The 21,387-nt window shown below is 38.0% G+C and overlaps 1 protein-coding gene across 1 annotated transcript in view; it reads left to right on the forward strand.

The window, feature by feature from the left end:
* The window catches only part of eys (eyes shut homolog), a 243,598-nt gene that overhangs the window by 11,802 nt on the left and 210,409 nt on the right, over positions 1–21,387 (forward strand). Inside the window, 4 exon segments of the mRNA XM_047816667.1 lie at positions 7,539–7,735; positions 9,681–9,733; positions 17,044–17,183; positions 20,316–20,462. Of these exon segments, the coding sequence (XP_047672623.1) occupies positions 7,539–7,735; positions 9,681–9,733; positions 17,044–17,183; positions 20,316–20,462 (537 nt within the window).

Genomic DNA, 21,387 nt, shown 5'->3' on the forward strand with positions numbered 1-21,387 from the left:
TTTCTCCCCCAAAAACTGTACTTAAACTTTCATTAAGAATGTGCCTTATTGTAATTAAACAGGTATTCGGCAGTATATGAAAAACTGAACAGGTTTGTTGGCCACATTTAGGTGAATTTGAATTATGAAATTACAAAATACACTGTTTGAAAGATAACATGTTGGCAAATGTTACAGCAAATGGGCCTATCAAGTAACAAAGCTCAGGAGGAGGTCCACATCAAACCCACAGAGGAGAGATGTGTTGGTTAGCACACCGGCACCCCACTGCAATGCAGAAAGCTGCCGTGTTCATAAAAGGCCCACAAGCACTGATGTATCTTAGCTGATGATAAAGTAGAGACCTACTCGCAAACACATAGACTGACTTGATGCCAGGTTCACAGCTGGTGAGGGTGGAAGCAATAGTTTCAGGATGCACCAGTCAGCATTTAAAAAGCAGCTAAGGAACCGAGGAAAAATACTACTACTTAACAGATAGGTAAAGCCATGCCCTATTAAACCTCCTCTCTTTACCTCAATAGAAAAAATAAAACAGTTCAGGAAATCCAGAAAACTATTTTTTTGATATATTTATTACTCCTAAGTACTGTATATGTTATATATCTAAATATCATTTATATCACTGTATCAGTACATTTATTGGTTTGGGTAATTTGTAATTTACATACAGTACTTACAGTATATATACTGTATAATATTTTTTATTAGATTTCTAAATATGGTTTCTTGTAAATGTAATACACAAGACTAAAAATGTGTGAATCATTTAGTGCAGATCTATAGAAATGATATAAATTACGCTTCAGTAAACAGCCTGAGGCAGTTTTTATCTGGGTGTGATTCATTCTTTATCTGTGTGTGATTCATGTGTATGTGTTTTTCAGTCAGTAAAATCTTAAAAATGCACTAAATTCAATTAATAAAACAATTTCTTTTATAAGCATTTACAACCCTTTCTTTAATAGGTAATTAAGTTAGCTTATGAAGGTAAACCACACTATAGAGTCGAAATTTCAGCTTTTGTTCGAGATTGTTTAACCGCCAATTGCTCAGTGGTATAAGTTGTAATAAAAATAAATAAATAGTAAGTAAGTCACTCTGGTAAAGGGTGCCTGCTGAAAGTTGTAAATCTCCTCAAATCACCACACGTTTTTACACTGTTACGCCAAATTCAAAAGCTGAATAAAATATCGGACAAGTAAATGATAAGCAGTTTCATGACCAGATGTGGCCTGTTTGAGTGTTATTTCATGACACATTTAGGAGATAAAATGTCTGAATTTGATTCCAAGTGTTGAATTTTTATCTGGATGTAACATACTTCTCCAAGAGCTAGCAGAGATTTTAAGTGTGGCCCAAAAACAATTTAGTAAATCCTTAAAAAGATGGAATGCATTGGTGAGCCTAGCAACAATAAAAGTAATGGAAAACAACCAAAGAGATGATGTCTTTCCTTTGTGGGAAAAAAACATTTGACAACATCTAGCCAACTCAAGAACACTCCTGAGGAAGTAAACATACGTATCACTAACAAAGTCTCCAATCAACAGATGCCTTCATGAATGCAAATACAGAGGTATTATGGTTACACTTAAGAACAGAGAGGCCAGATTAGACTGCTAGAAAACATCTAAACATCTAAAAACACCTTCCCTGCTCTGGAAAAAGTACTTTGTACAAATGCACAGGTCAAGAAAAAGATATTAAGGATTAGCAGTTAGTAAACTGAGTAACAATAAAATTTCAGGTGTCTGGAATTGTTTACATATGGACTTTGTACAGTATACTTGGCCACTTACAATACTCTACTAACAGTATACTCTTCTAGCACTACAATTATCGACAAATAATTCTTCTCAGGGTAAATCCTATCAACAAAATATCTGTATTTTAGCTTTTCCATCTGCCTGAATCCCACTAGCTGCATTCTTGGCAGTGCATTGGGAGATACCTTAAAGGGCTCACCTTCACTTCTGTTCCTTCCTGGCCCCAGTGGTGTTAACAGTTCCTTGACTTTGCTCTTGCTGTCATGCCATTAATCATTGTGAAGTTAGTGGCTGCCCTTACACATAATAATGAGGCCCCAGTTGTGGGATGCATCAAATCATATTTTCTCTTGATTGTGCACTTTCTCCTGTGCTTTTGGTTTTTCTAGGATCGATTATAACAAGGTCTTGGGGAACTAATAGGCCAGATCACCAGGGATGTCGAGTGGAGTTTAATGTTAATTGGTTTGCTGATCCTTTATCCAATTTTTTAATTTACTGTTGTAGTTTGAGACCTTTTTATATAATAATAATAATATAATGAATTAATTAAAGAAATAATGGGAGTTTGGAGATTTATCTGAAGGAATTCCCTTGAAATAAAATATATGTAAATGTCAAGTGGTTTTAACCTTTGAAGAAGTTCAGCATTGTACCATGATAAAAAAAAAAAAAAACATTGAAAAAAAATGTATGAAAAATGAAGCCCAATGAGACATTCCTCAAAATCTGCCTGGTGCTTCATAGACAGCCGACTTTATATCATCCTGCCGCTTAGCATAGAGAAATATGCTAAGGGAGAAAAAAAGGACTCAGAAGATAAATGAGTTAGTGTCTTCTGAAGAAACACAGAAAACCAAGCATGCCACCAGGGAATAAAATCAAATCATGCTCACCTTGAACTTTTTGCTATGCACAGTAATGTCTAAATTTAACCCACAAAGAGCACGAGCCAAAACTGGTTTTATGTCAGAGATGTTTTTTGTTTTGCCATTGTGGTTTTAAGATATCTAATTTTAAGGTATCGCTGATTAGAGCAAAATATTTTGTGCAATTAAGATCACGCTACTTGGTCTTTATTATGGGTTTTATTCTTTTTTGTTTAGTTTTTCCTATTTTATCGCACCGGCAACAAACTAGCGCAATTCTAGGGATACGGGTAAATGAATTCACTGTGTGCCTATAGGTCTGCAGAACAGGAGGAGCCCCCTCAGTATTTCATTATGGTTTCAACTTCTGATTAGTTCTCAGCCATCAGTGCAGTTCTGAAATGTTGGGCCATGCTGAGTAGTGATTAACAACCTGCCATTCTCAAGGCTGTTGTGTCTTTTATTGCAGACTGTGAAATGGAAAGGAGATGATTATACACAAATACTGAGGTTTGGACGTGTTTTGCACATTTATGCACCATGTCACATTTCACATAAATGAATACGGTGCATATTATGTTAGAAAATGAATGCATTATTTGGATTAAACAGATAATGTGTTCTAAGCTGATACTTATACAGAAAGAAATAGGGGTGCACGATTTGTAAGCTTGAAAGCTTGCCAGAAAGGCACACAGAGCATCGCTGGTAGACTAGAGACATGCACTGGGACATGAAAAATAAAGTCACATGAATGGGCGGTTTTCACTTTCATATGAAGCTTTCAGAACAAAAACAAATCATGTTTATTAATATAAACCTGTGGCACTGGTAGATGCATAATAACTGCCTGGTTCTTGCGGTTCTTTAAAATTAGGTTAATAGATCCAACAAAATTTGGTAGAAGATATAATTGGTATGTACAAACCAAATGAATAGCTATGCAATAGGATTAAATAAAGCAGCCTTGCTAAAATAATTCTTTGTGAATTATGATCTGGATGATTGAAGAGCAGTCAGAGCCAGAAATTACACTCAGTACTGACGTTTCTTGGTCTGGGTTTGTACAGTGTTGTAATGTAACTGAGTACAAATAGGCTACTTCATTACTCTACAAAGGTAGGGTCTCCGATTTTTGAGAAATGCTTCAGAACACTGAGTCTGGCCGAAAAAGAAACATAAAACAAAACAAACGTGTAGCCAATGAGCAGAAAGGGGCGGGTCTTGTCAATATGCGGCAGAGAGAGTGTTCAGTGCGCATGTGTGACATTAGCAGAAAGCAGGTTTAACATTGACATGGATTATAAAAACAAAGAAAGAAAGCGAAGAAAGGCTTACGACAAGGTAAGAAGTAGGACACGTGTTAATATAGGATTGGCTTTCCAGCACTGGAGAGAACTGAAGGAGCGGGAAGTTGGCCACATATTCACAGATTGGAGTTTCCCGAGTCAATAACTCCTGAACTAAACGCTGTTACTACACAAATAACACCTCTTTTCTATCGTAGTATTGTAGAGAGGCAGCTACAACCACATTTTGCCAGTAACAGCGTTTAGCTCAGGAGTTATTGACTCCAATCTGTGAATATGCACACATGCGCACTTAACACTCTCTCCGCCCATATTGACAAGACCTGGGTTGCGTATGTATGTGTGGGCGGAGCTATAATACAGGGGTGGGACCCATTTGGGTTAGGGACGTGTTTGTTTTGATGATTTAATATGTCAACATTGGCTTTCAAACATCGGAGACCCTGCCTTTAAGTAGAAATTTCACATATCTGTACTTTACTTCCCTATTTAAATTTGTCAACTTTCACTTTTACTAAACTACATTTCCTAGATAAAATGAATACTTTTACTCTGCTATATTTACACTAAGCATCTTCGTTACTCGTTACTACAAAATAAAATCAGAAGAAATGTGTGCGACTGCAATAAGGAGGTTTGGCGAATCACTGCTCTTAGATTGCATTACGCAGCTCTGCACGCTCTATTTCAGCATAATGTTGCCAAAAGGAGGAGGAAGCACAACTGAAATCGCCATGGAAGCACCTGTTGGAGGACCTCCCATTATGGCAGACCAGGGGTGGCCAACCGGTCAGATACCAAGAGCCACATTTTTTACTGTGTTACCGCAAAGAGCCACATCATACACAAGGGCACACTTGAACATCAATTTTTTTTCCTGCCATTTTGAGAGTGAACTTGACACAAATTGTTTAGTCAAATGATCTTGTTCCTACTGGGAAACTATGAGGTATTTTCATCCACATTCACATGCGCGTTTGATGAAAATACCGTATTGAACTCAAGCGAAGAGAACACGTATATTAAAAAGACACAAAAACAAACTTTGATATGAACGTAAAAGCCGAATGAAACCGGGCAAAGAGCCGCATGCGGCTTGGGAGCTGCGGGTTGGCCACCCCTGTCATAGACGACCACCCCGACGATAGTGGTGAACAGGGTGCAAGAACATAACGTTATACACCCGTGGCTGTATTTGCAAGAAATTTTTCTGTACATTGGAATGAAAGATTCTTCCTACTTCTTATGCCTACCGAAAATCACTGAAATTTTACTTTTTACTTTTACTTCAAATACTTAAGTACATTAAATATCAGAAAATTACTTTTGATACTTAAGTACAGTATATATCAGATACTTTAAGACTTTTACTTGAGTAGTATTCTAAAAGGTGACATTCACTTCTACCAAAGTCTTTTTCTAGTACGATACTTGTACTTTTACTCAAGTATTGCTTTCTAGTTCTTTATACAACACTGGGATTGTGTAAATCATTTGGGTTTAGTCCACATGTGCTTTGGGTTTAAATCTGAATACAGTATAATACTGTTGATTCCCTGTTTGATTCTCTGAATGATTAAAAACAACAAACAAACAAACAAAAAAAAAACGTGCTACTGAATAAATACGATTAACATCTTTTTGCTTTTACATGAACTGACACTGTCAGAGTTACGTGTTTCCTTGGGTCCATTCACTTTAAAACGAAATTAGATGACTTTTTTCATCTCTATGAATATGAATATACCTAGAAGTGTTACTGTTAGTAAGAAACTCCTTCAGATTGTTGCACATTCCACACCATCTAGTTTTATTTATTTGAACGTCATCACTTTTGATACCACCATCAGTCTACGCCTGTCCCAGCCTTTCATAACCTTTAAATGCAAAATAGATATTTTTTAGTGAATAGAGTAAAACAGATGTGACCACAATTCACATTTTTTTGCCGGCACGTTCATGTAAGCCATCACATAGTTTCATGCACCGTCACTCGGGGAATTACTCACATTCTGTCACAATTCTTACCGTCTGTTTTGGTGATGCAGAGATTTCAGCGAAGACTCGTGTTCATCTTTATAAAAAAATTAATGAATTAAATAAAAAAAGCCAAACATGGCTACCCAGGGGATAATGTTAATGAAACATTTGAGATTTAGAATTTAATGAGCCAAATAAATAATTTCTACCCTATGTGTAGCAAATGTAGTTTTCTGAAGGATCCGTGTTTAATTAGGTCTTTTTTCTCCAACTGTTTTATGGCACTGATAATGGCAAGTTACACTCACAAGTTTTATTTATTTATTTATTTTTGTGCCACAGGGAGGTAATTAAAAACCTGCGAATGTGCTTACCGTTCTGACAGCATACACAAAAGTGATGTATAGAAATGCAGAGTCAAATCATAGGTCAGAAGGGGTTCATCAATGTAAACGCAAAATACCAAAATGATTAGCTCCATCCCCAAGCAAGCTGTGGGTACAGACTTGTTAATTTGGACTGTAGTGGGAAACTTCCTTAGTCTTGCAAGTAGTCATGTGTGATCTTGCTAAACTTTACAATCACAAGCTTTTCCAAGGTAGAACATGTGGGTTTGGAGACATTTAGTCAACTGAATTTTATAGTTTGTGATTACCGTTCATCACTGATCAAATACTGATGAAAAGTTTATGCCATAATTGTCATAGCCATTTAGGTTAATACAATAAAATTCCTACATTGCAGACTCTCACAGTCAGATTCGGTTATTCTGGAGGCATGTTAACCCAGTTTTATGCCCTCTGCTTCAGTTACCGCCCTTGCGGCTGTGTGCTTATTGGTCATTGTCCTGGAAAAAAAAGTGAGGCTATCTGAAATATCTCCTAATATAAGGCTGTGTCTCTGACTGTCTTTTCATCAGAGTAAAACTGCTCCATTATCCTTCGAATATTATGATTGATTTTGCTTTCAATCAGGAAGTGACACCTCATATTTGATGGCTTGGTTATTACTCTAAATGTTTTATACCATGGACACTAGCTCTACATCCTTTCTATTCTATTGCACATTATCACACGGATCACAGCAGATTTTTTTTTATTATAGGAGACAATACTTACAAGAGAAAGTACTTTATATATTTTAATACCTTAAAAACATTCACATAAGATATACAGAATATCGCATTGTTCATAATTTCCTCTTGAGCTGAATTAGACAGCAAGCTGAATCATGTTGCGTGTAGGTTAGTTAGAGATAGATAACAGTTATAGATAAAGTGAACTGTGCCATTTTGTGACTTGATTTGAATCAGCACCTTTAAAACTGATGATACACCATTGCGCACTATCAACATACTATAGATAACCTTCATTTGATTTGCTCTTTCTCTGCTTATTATCCAGTGTGATCTAGTGCCATTTTATTCAGATTGTTTGTGGCTATATGTGTAATTCATGAGTTATGTTTCTAAAAGTCGTACAGACATCGGCAGTGTTTATCCTTTTACTGTGCAATTCACCATGTGGAACATTTTGTGCATTTTTTTTCATATTTTTAAAAACAAGTAACTGTGTTTTTATTTATGGATTACTGTATGTTTTTGCTAACAGGCACATTCTGCACAGTGAAGAAAGGCCCCTGCAGTTCACAGCCCTGTAGGAAAAGAGGCAAATGTGAAGAACATGGTGAAAAGTACATTTGCATGTGCCCAGAAGGCTTCACTGGTTCCAATTGTGAAGTGATGCTGGAACACAACTGCATAAACCTCAGCTGTCAGCGGGAACAAGCATATGGCATTGTCAAACATGTGAGATTTTAGTTTTTCCTACTTTCCATCTTATTTGGGATTCATTTTCTTCCCCTAAGGAGATGATTTATAGTAAATGTCACAAGGAAATTGACAAGGCTCCTTTAAAGCAAGATCAGTTTGTCATCTGAACGGCAACAACACTGTTCTGGGGTGACTTTTATACATTTTATAAGCCTGAGGTGATCTGTTGCACATTCAATCAAAAATTGGTGTTACAGAAAGATAAGCTTTTCACTTGGAGCCATTTCTAGAATTAACAGCATTATGGGATCTCATGAAAGTTAAGTGAAAGGTAATTTTGCTGTTATGAGTGGAAATGAATTGGAGAAAAGCATGGGCCATAATGGACTAATTGTCTTTGGTGACCTTTCCTCGTCTTCCTTATATTTCCCACATGAACCCGGTCATCAGTCCCATGTGGCTTTTCAGTCACTTGAAAGCATGAACAGTAAAACTTGACAGCTAATCCACTTTCCTTCTCACGTACTCATAGCATTAAAATGGACTGTTCTACGTTGATTAGACTTGTCTGCTCCAGCTCCGGAAGAAACTCGTATGTGTGACAGTGGAATAATCCTTTTCTGCTCACTGCAAATATGCTAAGTCCAATAGCAGTAGGCAGGTCTATATTCCTGTCATCTGGCACTGAGGTCCTTTTATATTGCTCATCTTTGAAGGGCCAGGTCTGAAAATAGTATTGATGTCAGGATCAGTTAGACAGAGCGTGGAGAGCACAGCTGGCTAATGACTTGTCTCTCTCTGTTGCTGCTTCCTCAATGCTACCTTACTGATGCTGCCTCTTATTTATTTAAAGGTGCATCTCACTCAAGGTCCCAGGGCTGCAGTAACAAATTGAAGCTATAAGAATCTGGTTGCTCTTATGAAATGATGTCTCCTGGGAGCTGACTGGCTGCAGGTGGTCCTGCTTTTGATGTAATTCAGTAACAGATCAGTGTCCACAGGGGCATCGCTAGGCATTCATTTCTAATGGGGTACAGGACATCATCAATAAACTTTTTTTTTGAATGCCTAATATATGTGAATATATCTGAAATTCACAGATATACAAACAAAAATGTAAAGGTAGTCTATAAACATTTATTTGAGTCAACAAATCAACGTATACATGTTTGTAACAATGTCATATTAAGTATACAGTATATCTAGTAAAAAAGGAACATCATCGATTAATAAATGCCATCATACATGAGATGGTTTTGCCTGACTTTTATCATGTCACATCAGACTGCCTGGGGCTTTAGACAGTTTAAACAACAAAGGATTAATTTGCAAGTTATTAAGACAAGTGTTTGTTGCACAAGCCTCTTTGTGTATGCATAATTACACTGTACAAGTTTATAACATGCTAATCGTTCATCCTTCAATTAGCGTTAATAATTAATATTGAAAATATGTTAACCCGCAATGGGGTAAGGAAATTATTTTCTCAACTCCCATATCTGTTTCCAGTTTTGTCTCATTTGCAGCTATCCAGTGTCAGTGTGTTTGTGCCCACTGTAGCCTCATATGAACAGCAGAAATTGTCTCAATGCAGCTTTACTTTTAAAATTTTGAATAAAACTTGCAGAGTTTAAAATGGATATTTATCGCTAATGAGCAAGCCAGAGGTGGAAATTGCAAGGAAAAACTCCTTGAGACAATATGAGGAATAAAATATGAGAGGAACCAGACGCAAAAAGGGAACCCATCCTCATCTGGGTGATAGAAGACTGTGAGCTTAAATCATTTCTGCTCCATTTGAGTAGCTTATAAATATGATTATTAATCTCTGAATTCATTATAGATTTAACATAAATTACTTTCTGCCAAAGCCATGTTCAATGGCAGAGACACAAGTGCAAGTCAGACCAAGCTCAAGCAACAACATGGTCCACCATGGTCTCTTAGTGATACTATTGTCAGCAGTCTCATATGTCTTCAGGCTGTCTATGTGAGGCCATCCTCATCAGCAGTGAGCAGTGACTCCAACCAGAAGTAGGGCATCAGGATGCATCAGGAGGTCCAGAGAGAAGAAGTAGGAAGGATCACTGAGAGCTTAGGAGTAGCATGTGTGGATGGAGAGAGGGGGGGGGGGAGGATTTTGGTATGCTTGTAATCATGGTATGGTTGAGAACAATGCACATTGTGTGCAAAGTGCAGGCTGGATCCTGCAAGATTAGCTAAAATAGAGAAGGTGGCCAAAAGGTGACATAGACATGAGGGATATCTGGGACATAAAGACATAAAGCAGCCAGCCACTCCACCATCACAAACTTCAGTAAACTCATAAGCGTGGGAAGGGTGACAGCATCTAAACTTCCCAGTTCACCAAAACACTCTATGCCCATGAACACTCCAGATCTGTTCCTAGACCTAAAAAAAATATTCAAAGCTTGACTACGCAAATGTGTTTTTAGAGACTGTTTCTGAGTCCCAAACTAATTGGAAGGCTGTTTCATAACTTCTGGGCTTTGTAACAAATATCCCTGCCCCCTGCTGCAGCTTTTACTACTTGAGGTACCAACAAATGGCTAGTACGTTTTGATCAGTGTAGTTTATTGGTCAGTAATAATATTTTATAATTACTATATAAATAGTATTTTTGGATAATTTAGTGAATTTTTTTTTTCTTATCTAAGCAATATTTCTTAAATGAAAGAAGGCTACTTTATTGATATTATCGACAAACATACTGCATACTACTACAACTAGAGTCAATAATCACACCATGGTCTTTTACTGCTGCACTTGATGACACAGAAGGTCCATCTGGTGTTACTCTGTAAAGGAAAGCTTACTTCTGGCTGCAAGAATTTCTGTTTTCTTAAAATTAAGCAGGGGGAAGTTACTTCCAGTTCTCTATGTATACACTCTAACTATCATATAAATAATGACTCTGTTCACCTGTAAAGTAGTACATACCATCTGATATTCAGACACATCATTTCATTCTGTTATGTCAGCTCTTCACATCTTGATAGTGATGAAAATACAATTAATCATGCTGCTCTAGACAAGATCCATTCCTTTAACTTTCACATTTGCATCTTCCTTGCATCCAATTTCTCTAAAGCCGATGCCTAGTTGTACATGATGTATTTGTACACAATGATCTATGGCTATGGCTGAGTTTATTTTCAATTTGCACTTTACTGATACTTTGCCTGTCAAATTTGTTAGATTTCTAGTAATATTAAAGAAGCGGTTGATCATGTTTAGAGGCTTCACTCCTATGACCAATTGCAGCAAAAACAATGATAAGCCTTCCCCTTACTCAAACTGCAGAGGAAACACTGCAAGCATGAAATCCCAACAGGATTTCACTCTTCGAGAGATGAACAGAATTTTAACAAAAGAACTCTAGCGTATGTTCATGGACAGTATGGCTCAGTTAAGTCAGGGAAGTTGTGGCCTAATGGTTAGAGAGTTTGACTCCTAAGGTTGTGGGTTCAAGTCTTGGGCCAGCAATAAATGGCTGCTGAGTATGGGTCACCATACTTAGCTGTATGTCACGTCACTTTTAAAAAATGGGAAATAATACTGTCAGGACTCAACCCGGACTTTTGGCCACGTGCCTTTTTGTTTATCTTCCTCATCACGTGTCTGCCCCGCCTTCGTCTGCCCCTCCCTGTCTTCACACCTGATCCTTATTGTGTCATCGTGTCTTTTTATATTTAAGTGGGCCGCGTTGCCGAGTGCAGCGCGGAATCATTAGTTACGTTTACCCCTCATCATGTCTAGTCTTTGTTAAGTGTCTTCATTTGTATTGCTTTTGTTATCATCTTTATGTCGTTGTCTTTTTCATTTATTAAACCCCTTTCATTTGAAGCTATCCTGCATACGGGTCTGTCTCCTTCCTCTTCCGGTTGTGACAGAATGATTCCGCCTACGAACTGAGACCCAGCAGGATAGCTTCCAGCTCGGACCGTTTTTTTTTCATCTTCCCCTGGACTGTTCCGGCAGTCCTTCTGACCCTTTGTTCTTTTTTCGGTGGCATCGCTCCGCACTTTTTCCGGTGAGGGACGATGCTACACTTTCGGTTCCGTCCGAAGCGGTCGTCGCCTCACTTCCTTCGCGGAGGATGTCACCATACCGTTTTTGCCCCTTTTTTATTTTTTGGTGCCCTGCGGCATCGCCCCGCATTTTTTTCGGTGAAGGACGTCGCTCCACTTTCGGTTCCGTTCCGAGGAGGGCGTTGCTTCACTTCTTCTGCGGGGGGTGCTGCAGGCCCAGGGCGAAGGACTTTTCCCACCCTTCATATTCTGGTCATCGGGACGTGGATCTGGCAGCGGTGCGTCGGGGGCTATGTGCGGCCCTCCAGCTCGGCTGTGGATGTCGCTCGGCCCTCCAGCTCGGCTGTAGACGTCGCTCGGCCCTCCAGCTCGGCTGTGGATGTCACTCGGCCCTTCAGCTCGGCTATGGAAGTCGCGTGGCCCTTCTGCTCGGCTGTGGACGTCGCTCTGCCCTTCTGCTCGGCTGTGGACGTCATTCGGCCCCTCTGCTCGGCTGTGGACGTCGCTCGGCCCTCGCTGGCTGTGCCCGCCGTGTGCCTTGTTCCTCCCACCTACCTCGCCGTGTGCCTTCCTCCCCCCACCGGCCTCGCCGTGGACCTTGCTCCCCCATCTGCCTTCGCCGTGTTCCTCACTTCCCCCATCTGCCTTCGCCGTGTTCTTTGCTCCCCCATCTGCCTTCGCCGTGTGCTCCACCCCCCCCCCCCCCCACTGGACCTTGTCGGGGTCTGGCGCTTCGGGAGCCGCGCCTTGAGGGGGGGGTACTGTCAGGCCACGTGCCTTTTTGTTTATCTTCCTCATCACGTGTCTGCCCCGCCTTCGTCTGCCCCTCCCTGTCTTCACACCGGATCCTTATTGTGTCATTGTGTCTTTTTATATTTAAGTGGGCCACGTTGCCGAGTGCAGCGCGGAATCATTAGTTACGTTTACCCCTCGTCATGTCTAGTCTTTGTTAAGCGTCTTATGTCGTTGTCTTTATCATTTATTAAACCCCTTTCATTTGAAGCTATCCTGCATACGGGTCTGTCTCCTTCCTCTTCCGGTTGTGACAAATGCATAAAGGTAGTCTGCAAAAATGTTTGGATTTAAACAACCAATTCGAGGTACATAGTGGTGTACATTTTGGCTCGCGAAGCAAGGTAAATATTTATAAGTAATTGTAATGTGTTATAGTGACTCTAAATATTTTAACCAAAGTTGAAATTAATGGTAATGGAATTAACATTATACTTATTTGGTTTGTTCGTCCACTGAACAGGCCGTGTAACCTTACACCGTAATTTGAATTAAATTAACTTAATAGAGCATGTAGTTCAGACCAGATGTTGCAGGTACCTTACATTTGTGAGTGATACTCAGAGACAATCACTTGTGGCACAAAAATATGACATTTAATGAATGAGACAAACACAATATAAGACTAACTACACAAACAAAAGAAATAGGGAAAACAAAGATGAAAATAAAATAAAACAAAAGAAATTAAAATTGGGGAAAGGGAGGAAGAGACTGGAAAGAAGAAATTAGAGAAAGGAAGGAAAGGAATGGCAAGCTTAAACTTCAAAATTAATTGCACCCTAACTGGGAAATCGTCACCGGATTCCACCTCAAGACACAATACAAGGTTCATACTTAAAATACACATCTAAATTGGTTGGTAAAGGAAACGGTTACTTGCATTGGCTTACTGCACAAGAGTCCGGATGCAACAGAGAAATCTCTGAAAAGTCAGTTAGGGTGGGGTCAGACGTTCTTCCAAGTTCTCCTGAAGATCAGAATAGTTGTCGTTCTTGGAAGTGAAGCTTGCTGGAACTTCTTTGAAGGAAGATGGAGTCGTCTCCAAGCTGTTCCGAAAGTCTGACCACGGATTAGTGGTGTTTGTGACAATTTAAAGGTCGTGAACTCCACCCATCTTCGGGGAGATGGCCAATACTACGGCCAAGATTTCGGAGGGAAAACTCCCTTTCTTTGAGGTGTCTGTGGGCGTAGTTTAGCTATCAAACTTTTAGACGACTTTAAAGTTTTATCCAAGGTGTATTAAGACGGTATGGCACCTTTCGTGCTCAACTAAAATACACCATTGTTTGAAAAACGAGTAACCGATAATTTTTTTGGTCATTTGGATACTTAACAAGAACGTGAATGACGGTATGAAGGCAGCGGTACATTACATACACAGATCAGTAATCAAAGTGTAACTGATGTTAATACAGTGTTGTGTTCTGACACATGAATAAGATACACCCCTGTCAGGAAAGTAAGGAGCAAATAATTTTAAGTCAGGCAAGCCTTAACAGAAGAAACACATTACAGCAGGGTTATAAGAATAAGAATCTTAGAGTATCTTATCTACTTGTTTTATTAGTTAAAGGAATGTCTCATTGTGTTGTCTGTGTGTGTGTGTGTGTGTGTGTGTGTGTGTGTGTGTGTGTGTGTGTGTGTGTGTGTGTGTGTGTGTGTGTGTTCTGGTTGAGGTCCTCTATGAGTTCAATCAGAGAAGCCACATGGGGTTATCTGGTCTTTGTGTAGGTGCGTTCTGGAGCCAGTTGTGTGTGTGTAAAACTGGGTTGCTCATCGGTTGATTGAATATTAGATGCCGAAGTTTAGGGTGCCTTGGACCTGAAATCTAAATGACCTGTACCAGACGCTACAGTGGTCAGAGCACAGGGTCAGCCATGATAAAACACCCTTAGACAGAGAGGATTAAATACCTTGATCAACTGCCTAACAGTAACAGCTTGGTGGTGCTGGAGTTTGAACCCCAACTATCCAATGAAAAACCCAGAGTATTTTGAGCCCCACTGCTCCTATAAGGGCTAATGTTTGCATACTGATTACAGTATTTTTTTTTTTTTTTTTGGTAGCACACCTTTTGAGTTACATGCTTTACGACAATATTTCATTTACTGGCAATTTTTTATTTTCTTTTACTATTTATTATTGAATATTATTTAATTCTCTGCCAATATTCATATTAATTAAATATGCACCAAGCGACATGAAGAAAAATTTCATTGTGAGCTCTATTTAATAAGCAGCTTCTTATTTTCTATCGGCTCACAACTCACAAGTCACCCAGTCAATGCAATGCAGCTAAGCACTCAAAGAAACACATGCCACTTTCACATCTCAGATACTTTTCCCTTTTACTAAATTGGTTTTTCTAATGAAGGAATTTTATTTGCATTTAGATAGACACTGATTAATATAAGAAAGCTAAAAGTGTTGTTTTCAGGTGTCTCCTGTGTCAATGTAGAGATAACATAGAGATGTTACCAGGTCAGAGATCAACCCCATAACATAACAAAGTAAAAACCAAAACAATAAAATCTACCAAGATTAATACTGCAGAAAAGTCAATATCTCTGAATATCTGTAATCTCTGAGGTTTTGAGTATAGCATTATTCGGACGGGACTAGTTTTCCAAACGACGTTTGAGTTAGAATTTTTTTCAGCCGATGTTCTGTCATTTCATGTATGGATTCGGACAGGACTAACATCTGTGTTTATTACGGAGGTAGGAGTGTCTGTGTTTTACATGTGGGCGTTGCACAAGACCACACATGTCCAGTATGCGAGGATTGCGTATGGTCATATGACCGATCAATAAAAAAATGTTTAACATCATATGGTTTTATATAGAACTTCTTATAAACCCACTGGAATAAATACGTTTTTTATATAATTTTCACGTTATGTAATTGACTATAGAAATGAAAGTACTCTTACCTGAAACTGATATTACAGTAGCCAGTCTTAACAATTTACGTGATTTGGCTCTTCTTGTAGATTTAATTTTTTTATATCTTTGCAGGGTAACAAACACATTTACATCCATTATTGGTGTGCAGAAAGCAGAAACCCGAATACCGGTGCGCTAGAGTTAATACGGTAGTTCACATTGACCAAAACAGACTAGAAAATGCGTTTTGAAAAAAAAAACATTTTCAGCAATCACAGACTTTCACATTCAGACGGGATTAGATTTCTCAGAGGAGCGCCGAGTTTGCTGAATAACAGTAACAGTATTTTGATCTTGAATTTTTACACAGGTTGTGTGAGAAAAAGACAGACATGGCAGATTCGGACGGGATTAAAATCACAAAGTATGTCTGTGAAACTGAAATTTCTGTAACGACCCCCTGTAAAACTAGTCCCGTCCGAATAGGGCTTATGATGCGGAAACCCTCAGCAAATTCATCCAAAAAGGACTACGCCATAAATTTGATATTTTAATTTGATGAGGGAGTTCCCAGCCACATCAGACGAGTTTTTATTAAAATCTGTGACAAATAAAAAGCAATATTAGCTCTTGAGCCTAACTTTAACTGAGGGGCATTTTAGAGCTATTGCCTCACTTATCTCACACCGTACATCTCTCTGGGCCATAATAGCAGAGATCACTCAAGTCAGTAAATTCAAACAGGCTCTCAGGCGAAATGACAATTGAAAAAAGAAGACAGAGAAAACAGTAAATTAAAATTCTAAATGAAGGAAGGAATGACTGGGGAATTAATGAAGCAGTGAGTGTGTGTTGTGTGTGTGTAGTTGTGTGTGTGTGCGTGTGCGCTTAAGTGTGCGTGTGTGTGTATGTGTGTGTCTGAGAAAAAGAGAGAGTACATACTGTAGAGTCATCATCATACTGTAGATTAAGCATATGATTTTGTAACCTATTGGATAGTTTCCTTAATCTTAATAAGCCTTTAATGGTATTCAAATTTTATTTCTTTGCTGCATTTATAACTATGACAGGGAATTATTCTGTATTTATCTTGTAGGTTTAAGGATCATAATATTAACATTTGATTTATGTAAGTAAATATGTAAAATCAGAGGGCATGAGGATGTTATAGATAATATATATATCTATATATATATATATATATATATATATATATATATATATATATATATATAAATTGTTTGTTTGTTTGTTTGTTTGTTTGTTTGTGTGGTTTAATAATAGATCGACACTTTAAGTTACCAACTGGTGAAATGCGAAATATTTAGATATAGACTTTTTAACACATACTTTTTCAGTTTTTGTCTGATGTTTTCAGAAAAAGATGTAAATTATAACATTATAACATTTAATTACTTTTAAAATACTTCATGTAATTCATTTGAAAAGATATATCATATCTTTTTAAATTAATCCTTGCAGATTTCTTAGAATAAAAACTGAGGGTTTGGAAATGATTGGGGAAACACATGAACAGCCATATAATAGTCAATTTTAAATTGTAAAGTATTCATCTGTTACAAACTATTTCTGTTCCATCCCTGCTGTCGAGACTGGATCTTCCATTTATGTACTGTAGATGCCATAGAGGCTTTACTGGGGAGAAGTGTGAGGATATAATTGATTTTTGCAGGCCGCACTTTGTTAACTGTTAGAACAAGGGATCGTGTATACACCTAATTGCTAAATATGATGAGGTAACCTGGTATGGGAACATAGTAATGAAATGAAATGCCTGCAGGCTTACAAAATAAAATTGGAAATGTATTCGTTCTGAATTGGAGCACACATAGGAAAGTTTTTTTCTTATGTATTCATTATCCTATTTGTTCTTAAGGTTTAATGTATGCTAGATCTCTCTCCGTTAGGAATCTTTCTCCACGATGTACAAAAACATTAAATGCCACATTAACTATTTTGAAGAAACCTAACAGGTATTATATATTCTGATTGAATACAAAAGTCTATGAGAATACACTGACTATGAATTCACTGACTAATAACCACTGTCCAGTTGTACATATACTCAAAGAACAAACATTCAACAATAACATTAACAACATTGATGATGGAGATGGCCATAAAAGAGATTGAAAGGTCAAGGAAATGCTGAATAAAGTAGTCTTTTGTCCCTTTTCCACCATTCAGTGCTGGTTCAGCGAAAGGAACCAGGAAAAGTGGTCCTTACTGTACTGTAAGTAGCACCAAAACATTGCTGGTCTAGAACCACTTGTGTCAGGAGCTGGGGGCTGGGTTACTTTGACCAACAAGACAAAAGAGAATGTTGTTAGTGCCATTATTAAATCATTTTAAGTCAGGCTTCGCCACGTTTGGATGTCAATGTATGAAGCCATGAGCATTAAATGTCCGCCATTGTTGATGTTGTGTTTGTGTTTGATGCTGCTGCGCTAAAGTTGCTGTATAACGTTGTATACATTGACATAAAACTTGGCTCTGTGATGGCTCTCTAGCCCATGGAAAGGCAAACTAGTTCTTAGAAGGCTTGCCAGTGGAACCAACTTTGAACCAGCACCAGCACTAGCTCTGAACCAGCACCCGGTTTCTGGTGGAAAGGGGGCATTTAGGAGCAGTTTGGGAGCCCTCATTCACACAACACAGACAACACACTTATAGTGGTGTATAAATTCCTTTTTCCTCCTTTTTTCAATTGTTACTGGCCTAATTTTACCTTTGTTTCTTAGTTTTCTTTTTGTTTCTCTTTGAGTCCCCAAGAACCAAGAGCAGACAAAAAGTGCAACTGTTGGAGTACTCATTTGTAACAATTAGTTCTATGCTTATTTTGCTATTATGAATGACCTCATGATTTATGTGTGTCTTCATCTACTAATCTCAATACGAGTATCAACTGTAGTATTCTCAGACTCATAGGTTCTTCTGAGCGATGTGGCGAAAACTCTCACTAGCAAGGGAGAGATATTTGTTCTTACAGTATTTGTTATTAATCATATCAGATTTAGAACTAGTTTTTAAACATGTTAGACCAAGATCTGTGCTGTGCTCTGATTACTCATGATATGCATGCAGCACCAACATGGATGAAATCCTTTGGAGGAAGGATTAGTATAAAGGGCAACAGTGGCTCCAGTTTTCTTGTAATCAAATACTGAGTCTGAATTGCAATGCTCAAACCAGTTCTTTATCGGAAATGAGCAAACCTATCTATACGAATGCATCTTAGATAATTATTTAAGGGAATTGCCCACTTACTGTACTTCCATCTTCACTGTTTTTCTGAACACCTTTTTTTGCACTATGACACTTTAACACCATACTGCAGATAGACACTTTAAGGACAATCAATAAAACCATATGCATTTATGTATATACATATATTTTTCACATATATTTTCATATATCCATATTTTATATAGTTTTCATATAGTTTATAATTTTTATTTATCTACCTCCTTTTGGTTTTATTTTTTTTTATCCCTAATTGCGTTCCTTTTATGTTTGAATATCGGACAGATGCAAAAAGCATTTCACCGCATGTCGTACTCTGTATGTATGTGTATGTGACAAATAAAATTTGATTTGATTTGATTTGATTTGAAATAAGCCAAGTCCACATTCCTCCACTGTGAGAATCATCTGGGCAGCTTAAAGTGCACGCTGCAAATTCATCGTTGGTGCAGTTTTCACAATAAATTATAATCATATAGCCATCACAATCATATAGCCATTATTTTTGCTTTTTGTACCCTGAACCTCATGTAAACTTAATGGAACTACACATGACAGCTTGGATTTTGGTTGAGCCTCAGGTGACTATATATATATAAAGTACGAAAAGTAGAATCACCACAACAGAAAAGATGGTGGTGTCTGTCTGATTCTAGACATACTGTAGTGCTTAACCACTTCCTAAAAACTTTTGAATGCTAATACTATCACGTTATTCATGCTGAGCAACCACATGAATGCTTTATATCAGTGGATCTGTGTTACACATGGCTCCATATTCTCATCATTGCTAGTTTTTTTTTTTTTTTCTTTTTTATGTGGCTTCCAAGGACAGGCTTAAACCACACTTAAACTTCTCTCTATTGGCGCAAGTTTTCTAAAGATGCATGTGGAAGGGATCATACTGCCTTATTTGGATGACAGTCTCATTATGTTCTACCATTAAAAAGCAGGCCATCCAGGACACAAAGACCTGTCTCACACACATTACAGCTCTTGGTGAGAACTCTAGCCACTTTGTCAAGATTTCACATATATTGTTTTTGCCAATAAAATTTAGATAGATGCCACTCTGTGCTGTACCAATTAAGTTGAGAATTTCAGTCTATTGGAATTGAAAAAAAAAATCAGGTGGAGTAAGTTATTAGTCTCTGTCTAGGTCACTTGTCTGACCAAGCGGAGTACAGCGTCTAGGTCACTGGATGTGCAAGGCCCACTTGTGAACAGTGTTACACTGAGAAATGATAATCACCACCACAACCCACAGGCTAGAGGCCATCGTGCTGTCACAGGAATTGACACATGCCACATGGGTTTGGCAATGTGTAGGTATACCCCTTGACCCAATCCATATCAACCTAGAGACATTACATTAGGGAAACAGATGCACATCTCCTTCCTTAAAAGGTTTCTTTTAATTCATAGTGTCACAATCCATAATATTGAACATAATCTGTAAGACAATTATTCATTCAGGGGTTATGTAGTATGTACTCTAGTTCTCAGTGACTTTACAACGAAGTGAACCCAGTTGTAAGGCCAATACTGAACAAACATAAACACTGCTCTTGTCTGAAGTGAGCCTAAAAGTCTAATCAGAAGTTTTTCTAACCCTGACACCCTCCTTCTGTGTTCAGGGTGAGATAGAGGGACTTTGTCAATACAAAGCCTGCTTGATTTACCCAAACCGGTGCTTGAATGGAGCTACATGCATCAGCACGAATCAACCAACTGCACATCCTCTTTACAGATGCACATGTTCCCCAGGTAAATTCTGTAAATTATACCTGCAATTTTCTTTTAATTTCTGGAGTAATAAAACTCAATGTCACATAAGGTGTCTCGTTAATTGTTATTTCATGGCATTTCCTACTGATGAAGGAGTAGTAAAAGCTACTGTATACCTGCTAATCACATACAGTATAAAAATTTCATAAAGGTTTTATAACATTTTACATGTTGGCCTGCAGTTCATAAATATGTTCTTAAACCTTGACCAGCTACAGTACATGTGGATGTCAATTTGATTAAGATGATCTAAAGGTGAATATTTAAATGGTTCATCGCACATACAGTACATATAAATATTAAGCTAAAAAAAGACTCTTCTGTTGTTACCTATGATGTGGATGTGATGATAAGTGATCATTTATATACAGATTTAAGGAGCTCAGGTTGTCAGGTTCTCAGGAATAAACAAAAAATGACCCACCTATACAGTATATAAATGTGATAGATTGTGGACTTCACATTTTCCCCTTAATAGAATTGACACTGACAAGACTACAGGTTTTGTCAGTATGATGATGTACCATACTGTTACATTTCATTGAATTACTAACTCCCTAGTCATGTTATCTCCTGCGAGACCTGAATGCAAGCCGGAGGATCTGTTCTCCTCAAATGAGCCCAGTTGCCTAAAGCCATGCATTCCCGCTACTCATCTTTGCACATTGCCTTTTCCTAAATGGATTTTTTTGTAATTCATTTCATCATGTCTGGAAAAATGAAGGGCATATGGAGGTTAGGGGCCAATTTGTAGTTAAATCTGACAAAGCAAACAAATATTATCAGTGCTTCTTTGCATCAGCAAATACAACAAACAACAAAATCGTTCATATTCTCATGAATATTTTTTTGTTTTTATACTGGTTTTTCCATTTCCTGGAATCCTGTCAGAATTCACATTACA

This window comes from Tachysurus fulvidraco, chromosome 7, assembly GCF_022655615.1.
Source record: "Tachysurus fulvidraco isolate hzauxx_2018 chromosome 7, HZAU_PFXX_2.0, whole genome shotgun sequence".
In the NCBI taxonomy this organism is placed as follows: domain Eukaryota; kingdom Metazoa; phylum Chordata; class Actinopteri; order Siluriformes; family Bagridae; genus Tachysurus; species Tachysurus fulvidraco.